The 16,356-nt window shown below is 32.4% G+C and overlaps 1 protein-coding gene across 4 annotated transcripts in view; it reads right to left on the bottom strand.

The window, feature by feature from the left end:
* Positions 1–16,356, bottom strand: part of grh (grainy head) — a 187,544-nt gene that overhangs the window by 131,877 nt on the left and 39,311 nt on the right. For all 4 annotated transcript variants that reach the window (XM_065510829.1, XM_065510826.1, XM_065510827.1 and 1 more), the window contains exon 2: positions 7,297–9,204. In XM_065510829.1, coding sequence (XP_065366901.1) covers positions 7,297–8,486 — 1,190 coding nt within the window. In that variant the 5' untranslated portion in view covers positions 8,487–9,204. The remainder of the gene's footprint in view (positions 1–7,296; positions 9,205–16,356) is intronic.

The raw sequence follows: 16,356 nt of genomic DNA, 5'->3' as shown, positions 1-16,356 counted from the left end.
CACTTCATTAAAATCGATTTTTATATGAAAAAACCTAAAATTGGCTGTAGATCCTTAAATATGAGTCCAATCGAAAAAAGGGTGATTATCAGTGATGTCTTCATTAAAATCGATTTTTATATGAAAAACCTAAAATAGGCTGTAGATTCTTAAATATGAGTCCAATCGGAAAAAGGACGATTATCTGTGATCACTTCATTAAAATCGATTTTTATATAAAAAACATAAAATTGGCTGTAGATCCTTAAATATGAGTCCAATCGAAAAAAGGACGATTATCTGTGATCACTTCATTAAAATCGATTTTTATATGAAAAACCTAAAATTGGCTGTAGATCCTTAAATATGAGTCCAATCGAAAAAAGGACGATTATCTGTGATCACTTCATTAAAATCGATTTTTATATGAAAAACCTAAAATCGGCTGTAGATCCTTAAATATGAGTCCAATCGGAAAAAGGATGATTATCTGTGATCACTTCATTAAAATCGATTTTTATATGAGTCCAATCGGAAAAAGGACGATTATCTGTGATCACTTCATTAAAATCGATTTTTATATGAAATTTATCGGCATAACCGAATATAGCACTCTTACTTGTTCATATAAAAATCGATTTTAATGAAGTGATCACAGATAATCATCCTTTTTCCGATTGGACTCATATAAAAATCGATTTTAATGAAGTGATCACAGATAATCATCCTTTTTCCGATTGGACTCATATTTAAGGATCTACAGCCGATTTTAGGTTTTTCATATAAAAATCGATTTTAATGAAGTGATCACAGATAATCGTCCTTTTTTCGATTGGACTCATATTTAAGGATCTACAACCGATTTTAGGTTTTTCATATAAAAATCGATTTTAATGAAGTGATCACAGATAATCGTCCTTTTTCCGATTGGACTCATATTTAAGAATCTACAGCCTATTTTAGGTTTTTCATATAAAAATCGATTTTAATGAAGTGATCACAGATAATCATCCTTTTTTCGATTGGACTCATATTTAAGGATCTACAACCAATTTTAGGTTTTTCATATAAAAATCGATTTTAATGAAGTGATTTATGTTTTTTATATAAAAAACATAAATCACTTCATTAAAATCGATTTTTATATGAAAAACCTAAAATAGGCTGTAGATTCTTAAATATGAGTCCAATCGGAAAAAGGACGATTATCTGTGATCACTTCATTAAAATCGATTTTTATATGAAAAACCTAAAATCGGCTGTAGATCCTTAAATATGAGTCCAATCGGAAAAAGGATGATTATCTGTGATCACTTCATTAAAATCGATTTTTATATGAAAAACCTAAAATAGGCTGTAGATCCTTAAATATGAGTCCAATCGAAAAAAGGACAGTTATCCATGATCACATTAGTAAAATCGATTTTTATATGAAAAACCTAAAATAGGCTGTAGATCCTTAAATATGAGTCCAATCGAAAAAAGGATGATTATCTGTGATCACTTCATTAAAATCGATTTTTATATGAAAAACCTAAAATTGGCTGTGATCCTTAAATATGAGTCCAATCGAAAAAAGGATGATTATCTGTGATCACCTTAGTTAAATCGATTTTTATATGAAAAACCTAAAATAGGCTGTAGATTCTTAAATATGAGTCCAATCGGAAAAAGGATGATTATCTGTGATCACTTCATTAAAATTGATTTTTATATGGAAAACCTAAAATCGGCTGTAGATCCTTAAATATAAGTCCAATTGAAAAAAGTACGATTATCTGTGATCACTTCATTAAAATCGATTATATGAAAAACCTAAAATAGGCTGTAGATTCTTAAATATGAGTCCAATCGGAAAAAGGACGATTATCTGTGATCCTTCATTAAAATCGATTTTTATATGAAAAACCTAAAATAGGCTGTAGATCCTTAAATATGAGTCCAATCGAAAAAAGGACAGTTATCCATGATCACATTAGTAAAATCGATTTTTATATGAAAAACCTAAAATAGGCTGTAGATCCTTAAATATGAGTCCAATCGAAAAAAGGACGATTATCTGTGATCACTTCATTAAAATCGATTTTTATATGAAAAACCTAAAATAGGCTGTAGATTCTTAAATATGAGTCCAATCGAAAAAAGGATGATTATCTGTGATCACCTTAGTAAAATCGATTTTTATATGAAAAACCTAAAATTTTTAAATGTGATCCAATCGAAAAAAGGATGAACATTTTTTGTAGATGCTGCAGTACATTTTTACAAAAAAAAAATTGTTCAATGAAAAAATATTGCAGCAACAGTTCAGAGAAAAAATCTTACACAACATGTGTATAGAAAAAATGTTGCAGCGACATGAACAACTTTGGCATGACAAGGATACAAGCTTTCCTTTTCATTTTTTAACAATAGAAAATACTTTTTACAGGATGCATTAAAGGAAACTTAATAATAAATACTAAACTATGTATATATGTATATATAAATACGTATGTACAATAAAATGTTGCATGCAACCTTCATCGTCATGTTTTCCTTAGGAATAGAACTTTTTAAGTTGCATGTCTGGGGAAGTACGAATGAATATCAGAGCTTTATTTTGCATCTGCCTCTGTTTGAAAAATGTGAGTATGTACACATGAACACATTTACACAAAACCAACAAACAAACATACATAGACAGAGAGACAGACAGAGTAGATACATTTTATTCTAGGTTAAATGATAAATTGCATGCATGGCTGGAAGTCAATCGTATAAAATCTACGCAGCTGCGTCATGCAAACCTTTTGGAAGCAAACATCACTGAATTTGATCTCAGTTGCTAAAGCAATTCAAGCTCAGTAAAGAGTTGTATTAAAAGTGTTTTTCGGTTCATATTTTATAGATGTGAGTATGCAGAATTGTTGCATATTCCTCATGCAATCCATCTCTCACACATCGAGTACTTCGAAGATGAATGCGGGGACTTTGGTCATCATTAACATCAGCATCATCACTGTCCTCAACCCCATCCACAGCAACATCATCATAGAAAACAACAACAACCACTGTGGCGTTGCTACATTGCGGAAATGCAATTTTGTCATTATTTATGGATGTATAAATCGGTCGCATGGCTGAACGATGGATAGTTTTTTACTTGGATGGATGGTCGTCGAATGAATGAAGGAATGAACGAACGAACGAGCGAACGGGACGTTCGAAGTCTGGATAGATAATGCACAGCACTAGGGAGAGTTTTAAAACACTACGCCGTATAATAATATACGTAGAGAATGTATATATGCATCTATAAGATAATATACGAGTACACTCTAAGCAATTTCACTTTAAGTTTGGTAATGTTGCCACTGCAATCACACACACACACAACGAAACAGGTAACGGTTAAAGTTTTAGAATAATTTCTATTCAAATTTTTATTACCAACATTATGTTGCTGTTGATGGTGATGATGATGATGATCACTAACACCATCGCCATCACTAGCACTGGCACCGGCAACGGCAACGGCACCACCAGCAGTAGCTGGCAATAAACAGTATTTGCCAGCATTTGTGGCATGAACAGTAAGAGTAACAGTAACACCACAACAAACCGAACTGTACAATATGAAAATACACACATCATGCAAGAAGATAGATCCAACTACAACGCAGTTGACTTTTATTTATTTAATTTTTCGTCTTTTTTTTTGTTGCAGTTTTTTTCTGTTTTAATCAAACACAAGAAAACAGATCCGGGCGCGCCTACTTAAAAATTCGTAGCACATCAAATGTGTTCAAACGACAAGCCATTAAGAAAGAGATGCTACAATATACTTACATCCAAATCCAATTGAAGTTGCATGGAGTGTGCATGATGCTGACTTTACAGTACATACATACATTATACATTAGTGTGGCCCCTAAAAAGAGTTGTGAATGTTCCCCTCTAATTATTTTCCTTAGTTTTATGTGACGTTTCTTGAATTTGACTTTCTCTAAAAGATGCTTAAAGCTCCAGAACAAATGAAGATGATTCATACAACAAAACGATTTAACCCAAATAGACCAATAACAAGTATTTTATTCAAACTCGTGAATGTTCACGGCTGTCATAGAATTATATGCCGATCGAAAGTGGAATTATTTTAGTATTTTGCTTTTTCACAAAGAGTAAAACCACCTTGGAATAAAACCGATTAAAAATTAAAAAAAAATTAATAGAATTAATTGAAATCTAACGAAGGTAGAACAAAATCTAATGGAAAATGAAGACATTCCGATACAAATGACAAATTGTGACACGTTTGTATTTAACCATAATTAGAAATCGAGTCAGTTTATTCACTTTATATTAAATTTATTTGTATACAATAACATTTTAAAGTCGAAGACTTTTTTTGGAATTTTTATGAAGTGTACATTCTTAAAATTTAATAATTTGTTCTAGGCAGGAATTCACGTGATCTCGGGAAATTTCAAAATTAATCCCGATTTCCCGGGAAAAGAAAAACTCTAATACCAACGGAAATATTATCAAATTATGCTTATCTTGCACGGGCATTGAAACCCCTTTCAAAGGCATTTTACATGATACCAGTATTTAATCACGAAACAGTCGTAGTCGTAGTCGTAAGACGTTTACGCCAACCACGATAAGGGTGAATATGTTTCATTTGCGGAAACTATGAAGAAATCATAAAAACCTTAACCCTTTGTCGACCAACGGTACTTAAAACTACCATAACAATAATAATAAGTTTATAAAATGAAAACAAAACATATTTTGACCCTTTTTGCCCAAAAGTACTTTGAAGTACACTATCATCTTTGGAATAATATATTTTTTTTTGCCTATTGGCAAACTTGCTTACCCAGAATAACGCTAAATTATTTCATATTCTCATTGTGGTGTTTATTTATGTTGTAATGATAAAAAATACTGTACGTAAAATACCATAAAGTAGACTTGTAATAGAAAATGTTATAAAAGTTACAAAACTAATCAATATACAGCTGCGAAAAAAATAACACCACCCCCAAAAAAAACCCCTTCACGGTTTTTATAGTATATTTTGGATTGTATTCAAGTTTTGAGGACGTCTGACTTATGAGCGTGAACCTTTTCCACCAAACATAACAAATTTACTATCATCTGTCCATAAAATATTTTTCCACTTTTGGTCTGGCCAATTTTGATGTTCTTTGCGAACTTCATGCTATTGGCGATATGTCTTGCATTTTGGACTTTTCCAAATAATTGCTTTTCGTAAACTTTATGATCGAAATAATACAAATCAAATCTTTTAAACACGTGCACGTGCATGCTTTCCTTTGAAGCAATTTTGCGAAACATAACAGTTTTTTATAAAAAATGTGTAAATGGTGCTATTTTATTTTTCGTAATTTCTTTTGGAAATGTTTACTTCAAATTGCAAAAAAAAAAATTACTACGTTTTTAATATAAGGGACATACCAAGCAATGTATTAAATATCAACATTTGAAAAAATTATTTGTTTTTGGGAAAATAAAAAAAGTGTCCTATTTTTCTCAACTTTATTAATAAAATTTAAACAAAAATCTATAAGTTTGTTTATCTTTTGGCAAATGCGGAACCAATTTAAAATTTTTTAAATAGCTTCCTGTAGTCCTTATTTTCTATATTTCATAAAAATAATAAAACTTGTTCAACGATTTAAAGCATTGGTCAACAAAGGGTTAAAACCATTACCTGTTTATCCTTTGTGCTTACCAATTACTCAATCAAACTAAAGTCTGATTTTAGTTGAGAACATCGACACCTTATTTTTCCTCCATACAAACGGGGCCACCCTAATGTACACTGTACATAATATATATGTATATAGATACTTTGTTTGGTATGTTCATACATACATGTATGTATGTATGTATTTATAGTTGTGTAAATGTGTGTGTGTATTTTTTTTATTTGCAACATTCAAACAACAAACGGTACAAATGTCCAGTATATCTTAAGTTGTTGTTTTTGTTGCGGTTGTAATTGCCGTTGCAGTCTAAACTGTAGCCGGAGACATGTAAAAAGCTAATTAACAGCATCATGAAACTAACGAGATGTAAAGCGAACAAACAACAAGATGAGGCTGGCTTTTTGGAGACACACACTCTCACATAAAACAAACAAACAAACAAGCACACAACATACAACCCAGCAGTTCTAGGAGACAGTACCGAACTAGTGATTTTACCCATCATTTAGGGTGGGAGCTAGTTACTTCAATAGCCACGTGACTAGTCATTTTAACACGGGCATGTCCTAGGCAGGGGGTCAATTGTCTCTTTTTGATTACAATGGGACTGTCTAATAGCTGGTCCAAAGTAGGCAACGCATTGGATTCACAAACTGGTTACATAGCGTCAGTTACCTTGCTAGCTTAGTAACTGGTTACTTGATCAGCTACTTGACTAGTTATTTTAACACGTGCATGTCCAAAGCAGGGGGTCAATTGACTCTTTTGATTACAATGTGACTATCGGATAGCTGATCGTAGTCAACGCTTCTGGTGGGTAAAATAAACTGCAGTACAAAAAAAAGTTTGAAGTGACTTCACCATAGGTTACTAAGAGACACTAAAGTGACTATTGACTTCATGCTATGTTACATGCGATATCAGTATACTTAAGCAAAAATAAAAATAAACTGTATGAGAATTATATTAACACAATTTGTAAAAAACTAGTTTGTACGAATTACTCACAAAACGTTTAAAGTGACTACACTCTCGATTACTTAGAGACACTTAAGTGACAATTGTCTTCACGCTAGATTACTTGGGATGCATAAAGTAACCAATTGTCTTCTATCTGCACTACAAAGTGCACACACGTGTCAATTGACCAAAATATATAAAATGGAGTCAGCCAAGTGATAAGACATTTGTGATAATTACTGTCTTTAAGGGATACATTGACTACTTGCTTAACTGCTGGGAACATACAACATTTTACCAAAGCCTCTGAAGAATTGGTATTTTTACGAGTAAGTGATTCAACTGATACTCCTAACTGACGAATGGACGGACGGATGGACGGACGGTGAGACAGACACACACACAGTTAGATAATGAAATAAAAATAAGAAAAACACAAGAGATACGACAAGCATCAGGTCATCACATGTGGGGTGCTCTCGATCAAACACTATAAATTATTTACAGACGACATTTGTTTCGTGAAATACTCGTGCATGCATGAAATCATTTGTATGTTTTGGTGAATGAGACAATTAAGCAACAGTTGTCTCGTTCCATTCTTTACGTTGCTGAAAATGTTAAAACATGAACTTACCTTTGAATATGACCTTCCACACCAGGTGGCAAGGCACCATCTGCCACAATGTAAACGGGTTGACCCCCAGCACCACCGGGTCCGGCATATTGTAGACCGCCTTGTACTACGACTTGACCATCAGCCACCAAACCGCTTAAATCGCTGCCAGAATAAATTTCTAAGCCCTTCTGATCCGAAGTTGTTGTGTAGATTACTGTCTTGTTGCCGTCGTTGTAGATTAAATCAATGTGTTTATCTGACGGATACATATCGGGGTCCAGTTTGGCACCCATGGGCAAATGAGACAATTGTTTCGTGTTGCCACCTCCACCGCCGCCGCCATCATCTTGACCAGATGTTGTGTAGATGATTTGACCGGTATTGTGTTTCTTTTGTTCGTCGTAAATGTCAACTTCAGTTTTGACCACTGCCTCGGAGTCGTAGTGTTGAAGGACAGAGGCATCCAATGGAGAGGTCTGGTAAACGTTGTGCTCATTGGCCAGTTTCTGGGCCTGATTAAACATTGCTGCAGCTACAGCATTATCGTTCGGCATCAGTTTCGATGGATCACTAACGATACGAGTGAGTATGTGTTCACCGGCCTCATTGCGTGACAGTATGTGATGCTCGCCATTTATGATTTCCCGTGAAATGATCTGTTGCTGCTCTCCGTTTGGTCCCACAACGCGTATTATTTGATTCTCATCAAACTCAATCTTGGCCAGGGGTTGGTTCTCATGAGCCGTTTGTACAGCCGACTGCTGCTGATTCAGCTGAGCTACCATGCGAGCATCAATGACATGATCATCTTGCTGACCCCCACCCGTCATCACAACCTTTGGACTTTCGTAGATATAAACGGCATCCTTATCGTACAGTTTGGAAGAATCTGTGTGCAAGTCTAAAACATTCACATTTGTCATGGTGGCCAATTCCGGCTGTGGACTGTCGGGTGAATGATGCATGGCATTCGGCGATATCAGCGGCAAGCCATTGCCCGTGCCTGCACTCGAATTGGCCATACTTGTTGCCACTATGTTACCCGTCGTTGTGCCAGTTGCTCCAGCCACCGAAACAGAATTAGCACGAGCCGGCGACAGAGGTGCTTCATTCATGTGTCCGCCACGATGATGCATATTGGCCTGGGCCGCCGTCAAAGCAAGTTCGTTTGCAGTTATTACACTAGTTGTAGCAGGCGATGATGACATCTTATGCCAAATGACAAATAGATTCTTAGAACCAAAATTAAAACAGTTTCTTCTTTTTCTTCTAGTTTAAAGGTTTTATTTAAAAAATTGCACTTGTTTCTCTGTTTCTCTCTATTATTCTCTCGTAGTTTTGTAGCAACCTCTGCTAAGGATCTAATCCCATTTATTTCATATGTCTAAATATGGCTCTCAAAAGATATCGAGGGGTGTAAAAGTTGTATGCGAATATATAAAAAAATATATGTATATGGATGTACTTATGCTTGTTATTTATATATTAAACTGCTACGTCTTTATACATATGTATTTATGTATGTTAGTGTGTAGGTGTTTATAGATGTAGTATATGGAATGTAAATGTAAATGTATAATAATTTTATTTTAATTTCTAATATAAAAAAGAAGGCACTTTAATCTCAGTTATTTCAGTTTCAAAAGGACGGCTTGCTTGTGTTCGTTGTTCGTTGTGACCTTTGCGAATGTGAATGAATGTTGAATATTTGATATTTCCAATAAATTTATTGGTTTAGTTCTTTTGTATTCTGTGGCTGTTTTCTTTCGGTTTTTGGAATCCTTGGTGGTGGTATGGCACACTTTTAGTTCTCAACTTGTCTCAAATTACATTACCCAAAGTAGAGGTCAATAATGTATGTATTCTTTATGTTGTATATGAATTGGATGGGACTGAATCAAATCATGATGATGTATCATGAGAAATCTGAAAATAAAAGAAATAAAGAAAATTAGAAATAAAGATACATAATATTTAAAAGGTAATCAAATGCTGGAATCAGTTCTACTTGAGGGTTTCCAAACCATAGTTAGATATTAATAAATTTTAAAATGCTTGTTGTGTCAATATATCAAATCACATTGTTTGGGTGGAGAGTGTTTGGACCAACGACCTTAGTTCGTATTGTGTGTAGTCAGTCAGTCAGTTAGTCAGTCCAACATATTGCTGCAACATTTGAGTGGGCAATTTTGAACACAGCTGGACATCGTCATGTACATACAATCTCGTCATTTGTTGTGACTCTCTATTAAAGCTTGTTCGGTTGAATGGCTTGAAACGGCTACACCAGCTTCTTTCTTTTGGCCAACTTGATTGCTGTGGTTTGTTATTGTTATTATTCTCTATTTTCGTTATTGTATTCACTTTTAGCTAAACTGCTGCCAAACCAACGCAAACTCACAAATTCCGTTTATTTGACAACCGAGATGAATGGAAAACTGTTCAGCTCAAATTTGTTTGATTTTTCTCGCTGTTAATTTAATTTTTATTTCTTTGTTGCCAATGGTTTCAGCGGTAATATCATATCATACGTGCCCCTGTATCGTATCGTAAGTATACATTGTAAAAGTTTAATATACATATGTACATAAATATATATGTATGTAGGTATGTACGATCGTATGTTTGTATAAATGAATGAATGAATGGACTACAGGCAAATCCCCGCTATAATGAGGGATATTAAATCCAAAAAAACATTACATCGAGATTTAATTTTTAAATAAGTTTTCAGGGGGCAGAATATCGTCCAAATTTTACCATCTTTTGTAGATTTTTTCTAATTGTTGCTCCGAAGGTTAGAATTATTTAAAGCTTTTATTGGTAGTGATTTCGGTTCCAAATATTTATTTGCATTTCCAAGAAGAAAATATTTAATTTTCTTTGTTCCAGTTGCATTAGCTCATAGTTATTCAATCCCGCTATAACTTTCTTCCAGAGGCACTAGGTTCGCTAGTGTGAACAATCTTTTTATCTGGTTATCCAATAGAATCCGATTTGAAAATAACATCTCTTTTTGAATATATTGTTACGAAATTGTACTTGAATTCAAATAAAACGATTTAAAGTAGCTGATTTAAAAGTAGCATAATGCTTTCAAATAACAGTGCTGTAATGGCAGACTGTAACATATCTGTGGGCATTGTTAAATAAAAGCTTTCAGTTGATTTGATCGTAAGTTGGCAACGCTGTATTCGAATATTCAGTTAAAGAACATAGTAGAAAGTACACCACAGATGGCGTATGATCTAGAATATTCGAACTTTGACAGTTAAAGAGCTTTCTAGATGGTAATGCAGTGTTATAAATAGTGGCAGAGGTTGCAGTCGTGAGTGAGTTGATCAGAGACGCTTTTCGAAGAAACATCATCTAAGTGCCTTAAAGTGTGTTGTGTTTTTTTCAAGTAAATTCGTTTACATTATAAATTGTGTCTGTAATTCTGAGAATTTATAAACGTGTATAAAAAAACATTGAGTGGCTATTTAATTCTGTTGTTGTTGTACATTTTAAAGAAATAAAGAGTTGTTACAATTTTCAAACTACTTAACGGCTTTTATTTGCAATCAAAAGTATCCGGTTTATTTAAAGGAAATAAACCAGCGTTTTGAAAAGGTTAAAACGTAACAATATATAGCTAACCATCGTTAGTATGGAGTCCATCATTATAATTATACCTTTCACATTCGTGAGAAGGGTATATATAAGTTCTTCATTCCGTTTGTAATTTCCACAATATAATTTTCCGACCCTATAAAGCCATGTCCGCCTGTCTGTCTGTTGAAATAAACTTTCCAAAGCCCCCAAATAACTTATATACACACTTCATACATCAATATCTCCGGAATTCTTCTGGCTCGGAGAAAATCGGTCCACAAATGGCTGAGATATAAGGAAAAAACCAGTACAACCTCGATTTTTTACCTATTTTTGACATATATCTGGATTATTAAATCATTAATATAGACAATATGGATATCTAATTATAGAGACCTTTGCAACGACGTATATAATACCATAGTAAGTTGGACCTACAATGGGTCAAACTCGGAAAAAAATATTTTTTAACCCGAATTTTTTTCACCAAAAGTTTTTTTTCGCTAAATATTGAAAAAACCAAAAAAAAAAAATTTTTCCAAAAAATTAAAAAAACAACTTTGGAAAAAAAATTAATTTTGTTTACCTAAAATATTTAAAATTTTTATTTTGAAGTAATTTGGTGAAGGGTATATAAGATTCGACATAGTCGAATATAGCTCTCTTACTTGTTTTTTCTACGGCTATGCAATTCCATTGACGACCATTCTATAGAGATCGACGACTATTAGAGCCATACTTAATAACTTGATATACCATTTATAAAAATTTGGTCGTTTGATTTATTTTCCCAACTTTTGTTGTATCAAACATGTTAAATAATAAACATTTCGCTACACGTTATATCGAGATCCATTAAATTGAGATCCGTTATACCGGGCATTTACTGTATAAACAGATTTATGCACAAACTATGCACAAAACAAACAAACAACAACAACAAAGTCAATTACATATTACTCATACTCGTATATTTACAAGACGACAACGAATTGACCATCAAAAAGGCCACACAAGGAACTTTTCAAAATATGTACATTGTACAATGTACATGTGGACTTTGTAAGTAAATTGCAAACGCGGACCCGAATGTACCTCAAAAGGCACGTACTCATGGATGCAGCACTTTAATAATTATAATCAAGCTGAAGATCAATGATGAGAGAGCGAGATGTAAACATTTCAGGCGTAAATGGAAACAACAAAAACCAAGCATATGTACAACATAAATGAAGTAAATGTTGGTAAATACGTAAAGATCGGCTGTTGGACATTCATGAAAACCAATTCTTGGCCAACCAAAATAATGAAAAAAGAAAAATAAGTTTGAGTGCAGGAACATCTATCTATGTGTGTCCCAAATGCAATTTTCAGATCAGTAGTTGGAAGTGGAGTAGAGTGTGTTTGAGTGCATATGAAAATAATTTATTTGTATGATACTAAGTGGTGCATATTTAATAACGATTATTAAACACAATCAACCAAACAACCAACCATTGGCAAACACTTGCCTTAGACAATGCCACCACTGCAAGTGCAACATCTTAAAATAAAAAAAAACATAAATTCATTCATACATACACAAGGTGTCCAAAGAACTCAAACGAACACAAACACAATGTGCAGCATAAAAAGTTATGAAATGAAACCCATACATGATTTCATGATGCAGATCTGCGTTACAATGAATATTTTAGGAAGAAAATACTAGAATGTATTTCAGTTTTTCAAAACTCAAACACTAACACAGTATTGTACAATGTACAATACACATGCAACTGAATTAACTATAAAAAAAGGAGGTGTAATTCAACGGACATTGTAGAGCAGTGATAACGGCGCCATTAGCTTAAAATCCATAAAGTTAAGAAAAAACAAGTAAGAGTGCTATATTCGGCTGTGCCGAATCTTATATACCCTTCACCAAATTATACTTCAAAATTTTAAATATTTTTAGGTAAACAAAATTTAGTTTTTTTTCCAGTTTTTTTAATTTTTTGGAAAAAAAAATTTTTCTATTATTTTTTTTTTTTTTTAAATTTAAAATTTTTTTTTTTAAAATTTAAAATTTTTTTTTTTTTAAATTTTAAAATTTTTTTTTTAAATTTTAAAATTTTTTTTTTAAATTTAAAAATTTTTTTTTTGTTTTTTAATTTTTTTTTTTTTTTTAAAAAAATTCGGGTTAAAATTTTTTTCCCGATTTTGACCCATTGTAGGTCCAACTTACTATGGTCTTATATACGTCGTTGCAAATGTCTTTGAAATATCTATTATTAGATATCCATATTGTCTATATTAATGTCTTAGTAATCCAGATATAGGTAAAAAAATAGGTCAAAAATCGAGGTTGTCTTGGTTTTTTCCTCATATCTCAGCCATTTGTGAACCGATTTTGCTGATTTTAAATAGCAAAATTCTCGAAAGCATGTCTGACAGAATTATTGAAGATTTGGATCCCGAAGATATCTGGGGTCTTCAGAAAACTGATTTCAACAGACAGACAGACAGACGGACAGACAGACAGACAGACAGACAGACAGACAGACAGACAGACAGACAGACAGACGGACATGGCTTAATCGACTCCGCTATCTATAAGGATCCAGAATATATATACTTTATAGGGTCGGAAATGAAAAATGTAGAAATTACAAACGGAATGACAAACTTATATATACCCTTCTCACGAAGCTGAAGGGTATAAAAACAAATAATGCAACCAGCTGAAATTTATGTTTAATGCATTCACAGTAAAATTAATAAACAAACGACGAAAAATAAAACAAAACAAAACAAAAAGAAACCAAATCCATAAGCGGCCTCCACATTCCAGCCATTACACACGCCCACATGATTTAAACTAGTGCATGGTAACTGCGCCAAAGAAGAAAAAAAAATTAAAGAAATCCACGAGCAAAACCAACGACCAACCACCACTGCCTTCAATTTACAGCTCCACCACCACCAAACACCATTGTCAAAGCAGCCGCATTTAACTTCTCACTACACAAAATTTGGCTTTCGGCAACAAAACAAAAAACCAAAAAAATAAAACAAAAAACAATTACACACTTAAACCTCCAACACCCAAGAGTAATCGCAAACGTATCCATTTTCTAGTCAAAACTCTACAAGATGCAGAACAATGCCAAACTGAAACTACTAAAACTGCATTGTCAGAGAAACATTTAAGCCAAAAAAAAAGAAACGTCCAACCAACTTGCAGCAACAAGCCAGCAAACTATGAAAACAATGCCTGCCTTTAGCTCTTTGCATACTTAAAGTTGTTTGTTTGTTTTGTTTTTGTGGTGTTTAATAATGTTTGTTTATTTAAGAAATAAAACTGTTTAAAATTAAACAGATTACTTTAAATAAATCCATTCTGATGTTCTATGCGATAAAAAAAAGAGCAGACATCAGCTCCATTTGCTGATCAATTCAGCTCTTTAGATGCACCTTGACATGACAAGTAGTGCTGACATTAGAACAAAAATTCTTAAAATTAGAAAATTATCGTATCTACGCATCGAAATTACCCGAGTTCACTCTGCCAAGGGCTGTCAAGTCAGCAACCCCTGCACATTATTATATTGTTTGATCTTACGAGGACAAATACATATTTGCTGAATAGTGTATCATCAAATATATTTAGGTTAGCCGTCAGCGAGCCCAAAATATTAAGATCAGGATTTTCTAATTTTCTCACATTTGTTCCAAATGTACAATTTGCAATTGTGTATCATTTTAAACCCGCCTGAATATAATGAAAGTCATTTCCGTGAAAAACCAAAAAGAAAATATTTGTCATGTCGCTGAATTATAATTCAAACCCTAGAACAATATTTTTTGATGTGATAACTTCAAATGAGAATAACTTATTATCAGGGAAACCAAAATATGCAAATGCATGTTTTTTCTGGTGAGTCGAATGAGCACATGGATAAGATATTTACACGTTTCAGAACTATTTAAGAATTTTGGCATCGATTTGTTAGTGCATATTTTTGCATATTTTACCCTTAAATTCATATTTTTGCATATATTTGTTTTAAGAGCATATTTATGTCATATTTTGCGTTTTGAGAGCATATTTTACTGTTTAATAGCATATTTTGAGTTTATCAAAAACAAATTTTGTCTTACTTATTTTTCGCTGTTGTGTTACAGGTTTTTACTTCCTTTGTTTGAAATTCAAAATTGAAAAATAGATGGCTTTTCACCAAAAAAAAAAATTTTAAAAACAGAAATTTTTTTTAAAATTTAAAATAACAATTCGAAAAATTTTTTTATCCAAAAAATGAAAAAACTGAAAAAAAATTTTTGTTCACCTAAAAATATTTAAATTTTTTTATTTTGAAGTATAATTAGGTGAAGGGTATATAAGATTCGGCACAGCCGAGTATAGCTCTCTTACTTGTTTTAATATAAAATAAGCACTATTTTAATAATAGCTCCATCTAAATATCAAATTTTAGTTCTAATTCAAACTTAACCGTTCTAAGTGTTAAAGAAATGTTGTCTTTTAAATTTGCTCCTGTAACATCAGTTGATGTCGAAAGAACATTTTCTATATTTAAAAATGTTTTCAGATCCAATAGACAACGATTTTTATTTGAAAATTTAAGTAAATTTTTTTTGGTTAAAAATTATGTAAAAGTTTGTTTTTTTAAGAGCATATTTTTTAAATTTTAAGAGCATATTTTAAAGTTTTTACTGCATATTTAAAGCGCCTAAAACGCTTTTTTAGAGCATATTTCCGGTTTCCCTGCTTATTATATATTTTTATCCATAAAATGGGTTACTGGTAGTATGAGTAATATTTTATAAATTCTCGGGCCGGAATTTACAATAACAATATAAAAATTAAAATTAACCCTTAGAGCACTTGGGGTCAACTTTTAAAATCACGAATAACACAGTCAAATTGAGGGTCATTTTGACCCCAAATGCTCTAAGGGTTCATTTCCATTTTTGCACTGTTATTGTAAGGTATTTTTTCTCAAGTTTCATTAAAATCGGCCCAAAAATACTATAATAATTCATTTAGAAACTCAAAAATGTTACCTTTTACCTTTACTATTTAAGGGTTAACGTTGTCCGCTTTTAGTTAAACTTTCAGAGTATATTTAAAATTATCTGACCTATAAGATTCGATACATTGGTATCATTCGCCAAAATATGGCCAACAAATTTGTTTTTCCCGAAAATATTTTTTTTCATATTTTTATTCCATATTATAATCTCAATAAATTATAATATGGAATAAAAATTTTAAATTCTGAAATTTGTCTAAACTAATTTTTAAAAATTTAAATGGAGATTTGAAATTAAATTAAATTTTGTCGGTCATAAATGCGAATAGGTTAGCGGTATCCCACGAAGACAAAAACTCATATACAAGTAAATACGGATATATTTTAAGTAAAAATTAGCTTTTATTTTAATATTTCTCAAAATATGTTAATTTTGTTTCTAAATGTCATG

Source organism: Calliphora vicina, chromosome 5 (assembly GCF_958450345.1).
Source record: "Calliphora vicina chromosome 5, idCalVici1.1, whole genome shotgun sequence".
Taxonomy (NCBI): domain Eukaryota; kingdom Metazoa; phylum Arthropoda; class Insecta; order Diptera; family Calliphoridae; genus Calliphora; species Calliphora vicina.
Note: the sequence above shows the minus strand (reverse complement) of the source record. Positions and strands in the feature narration are given on the sequence as shown.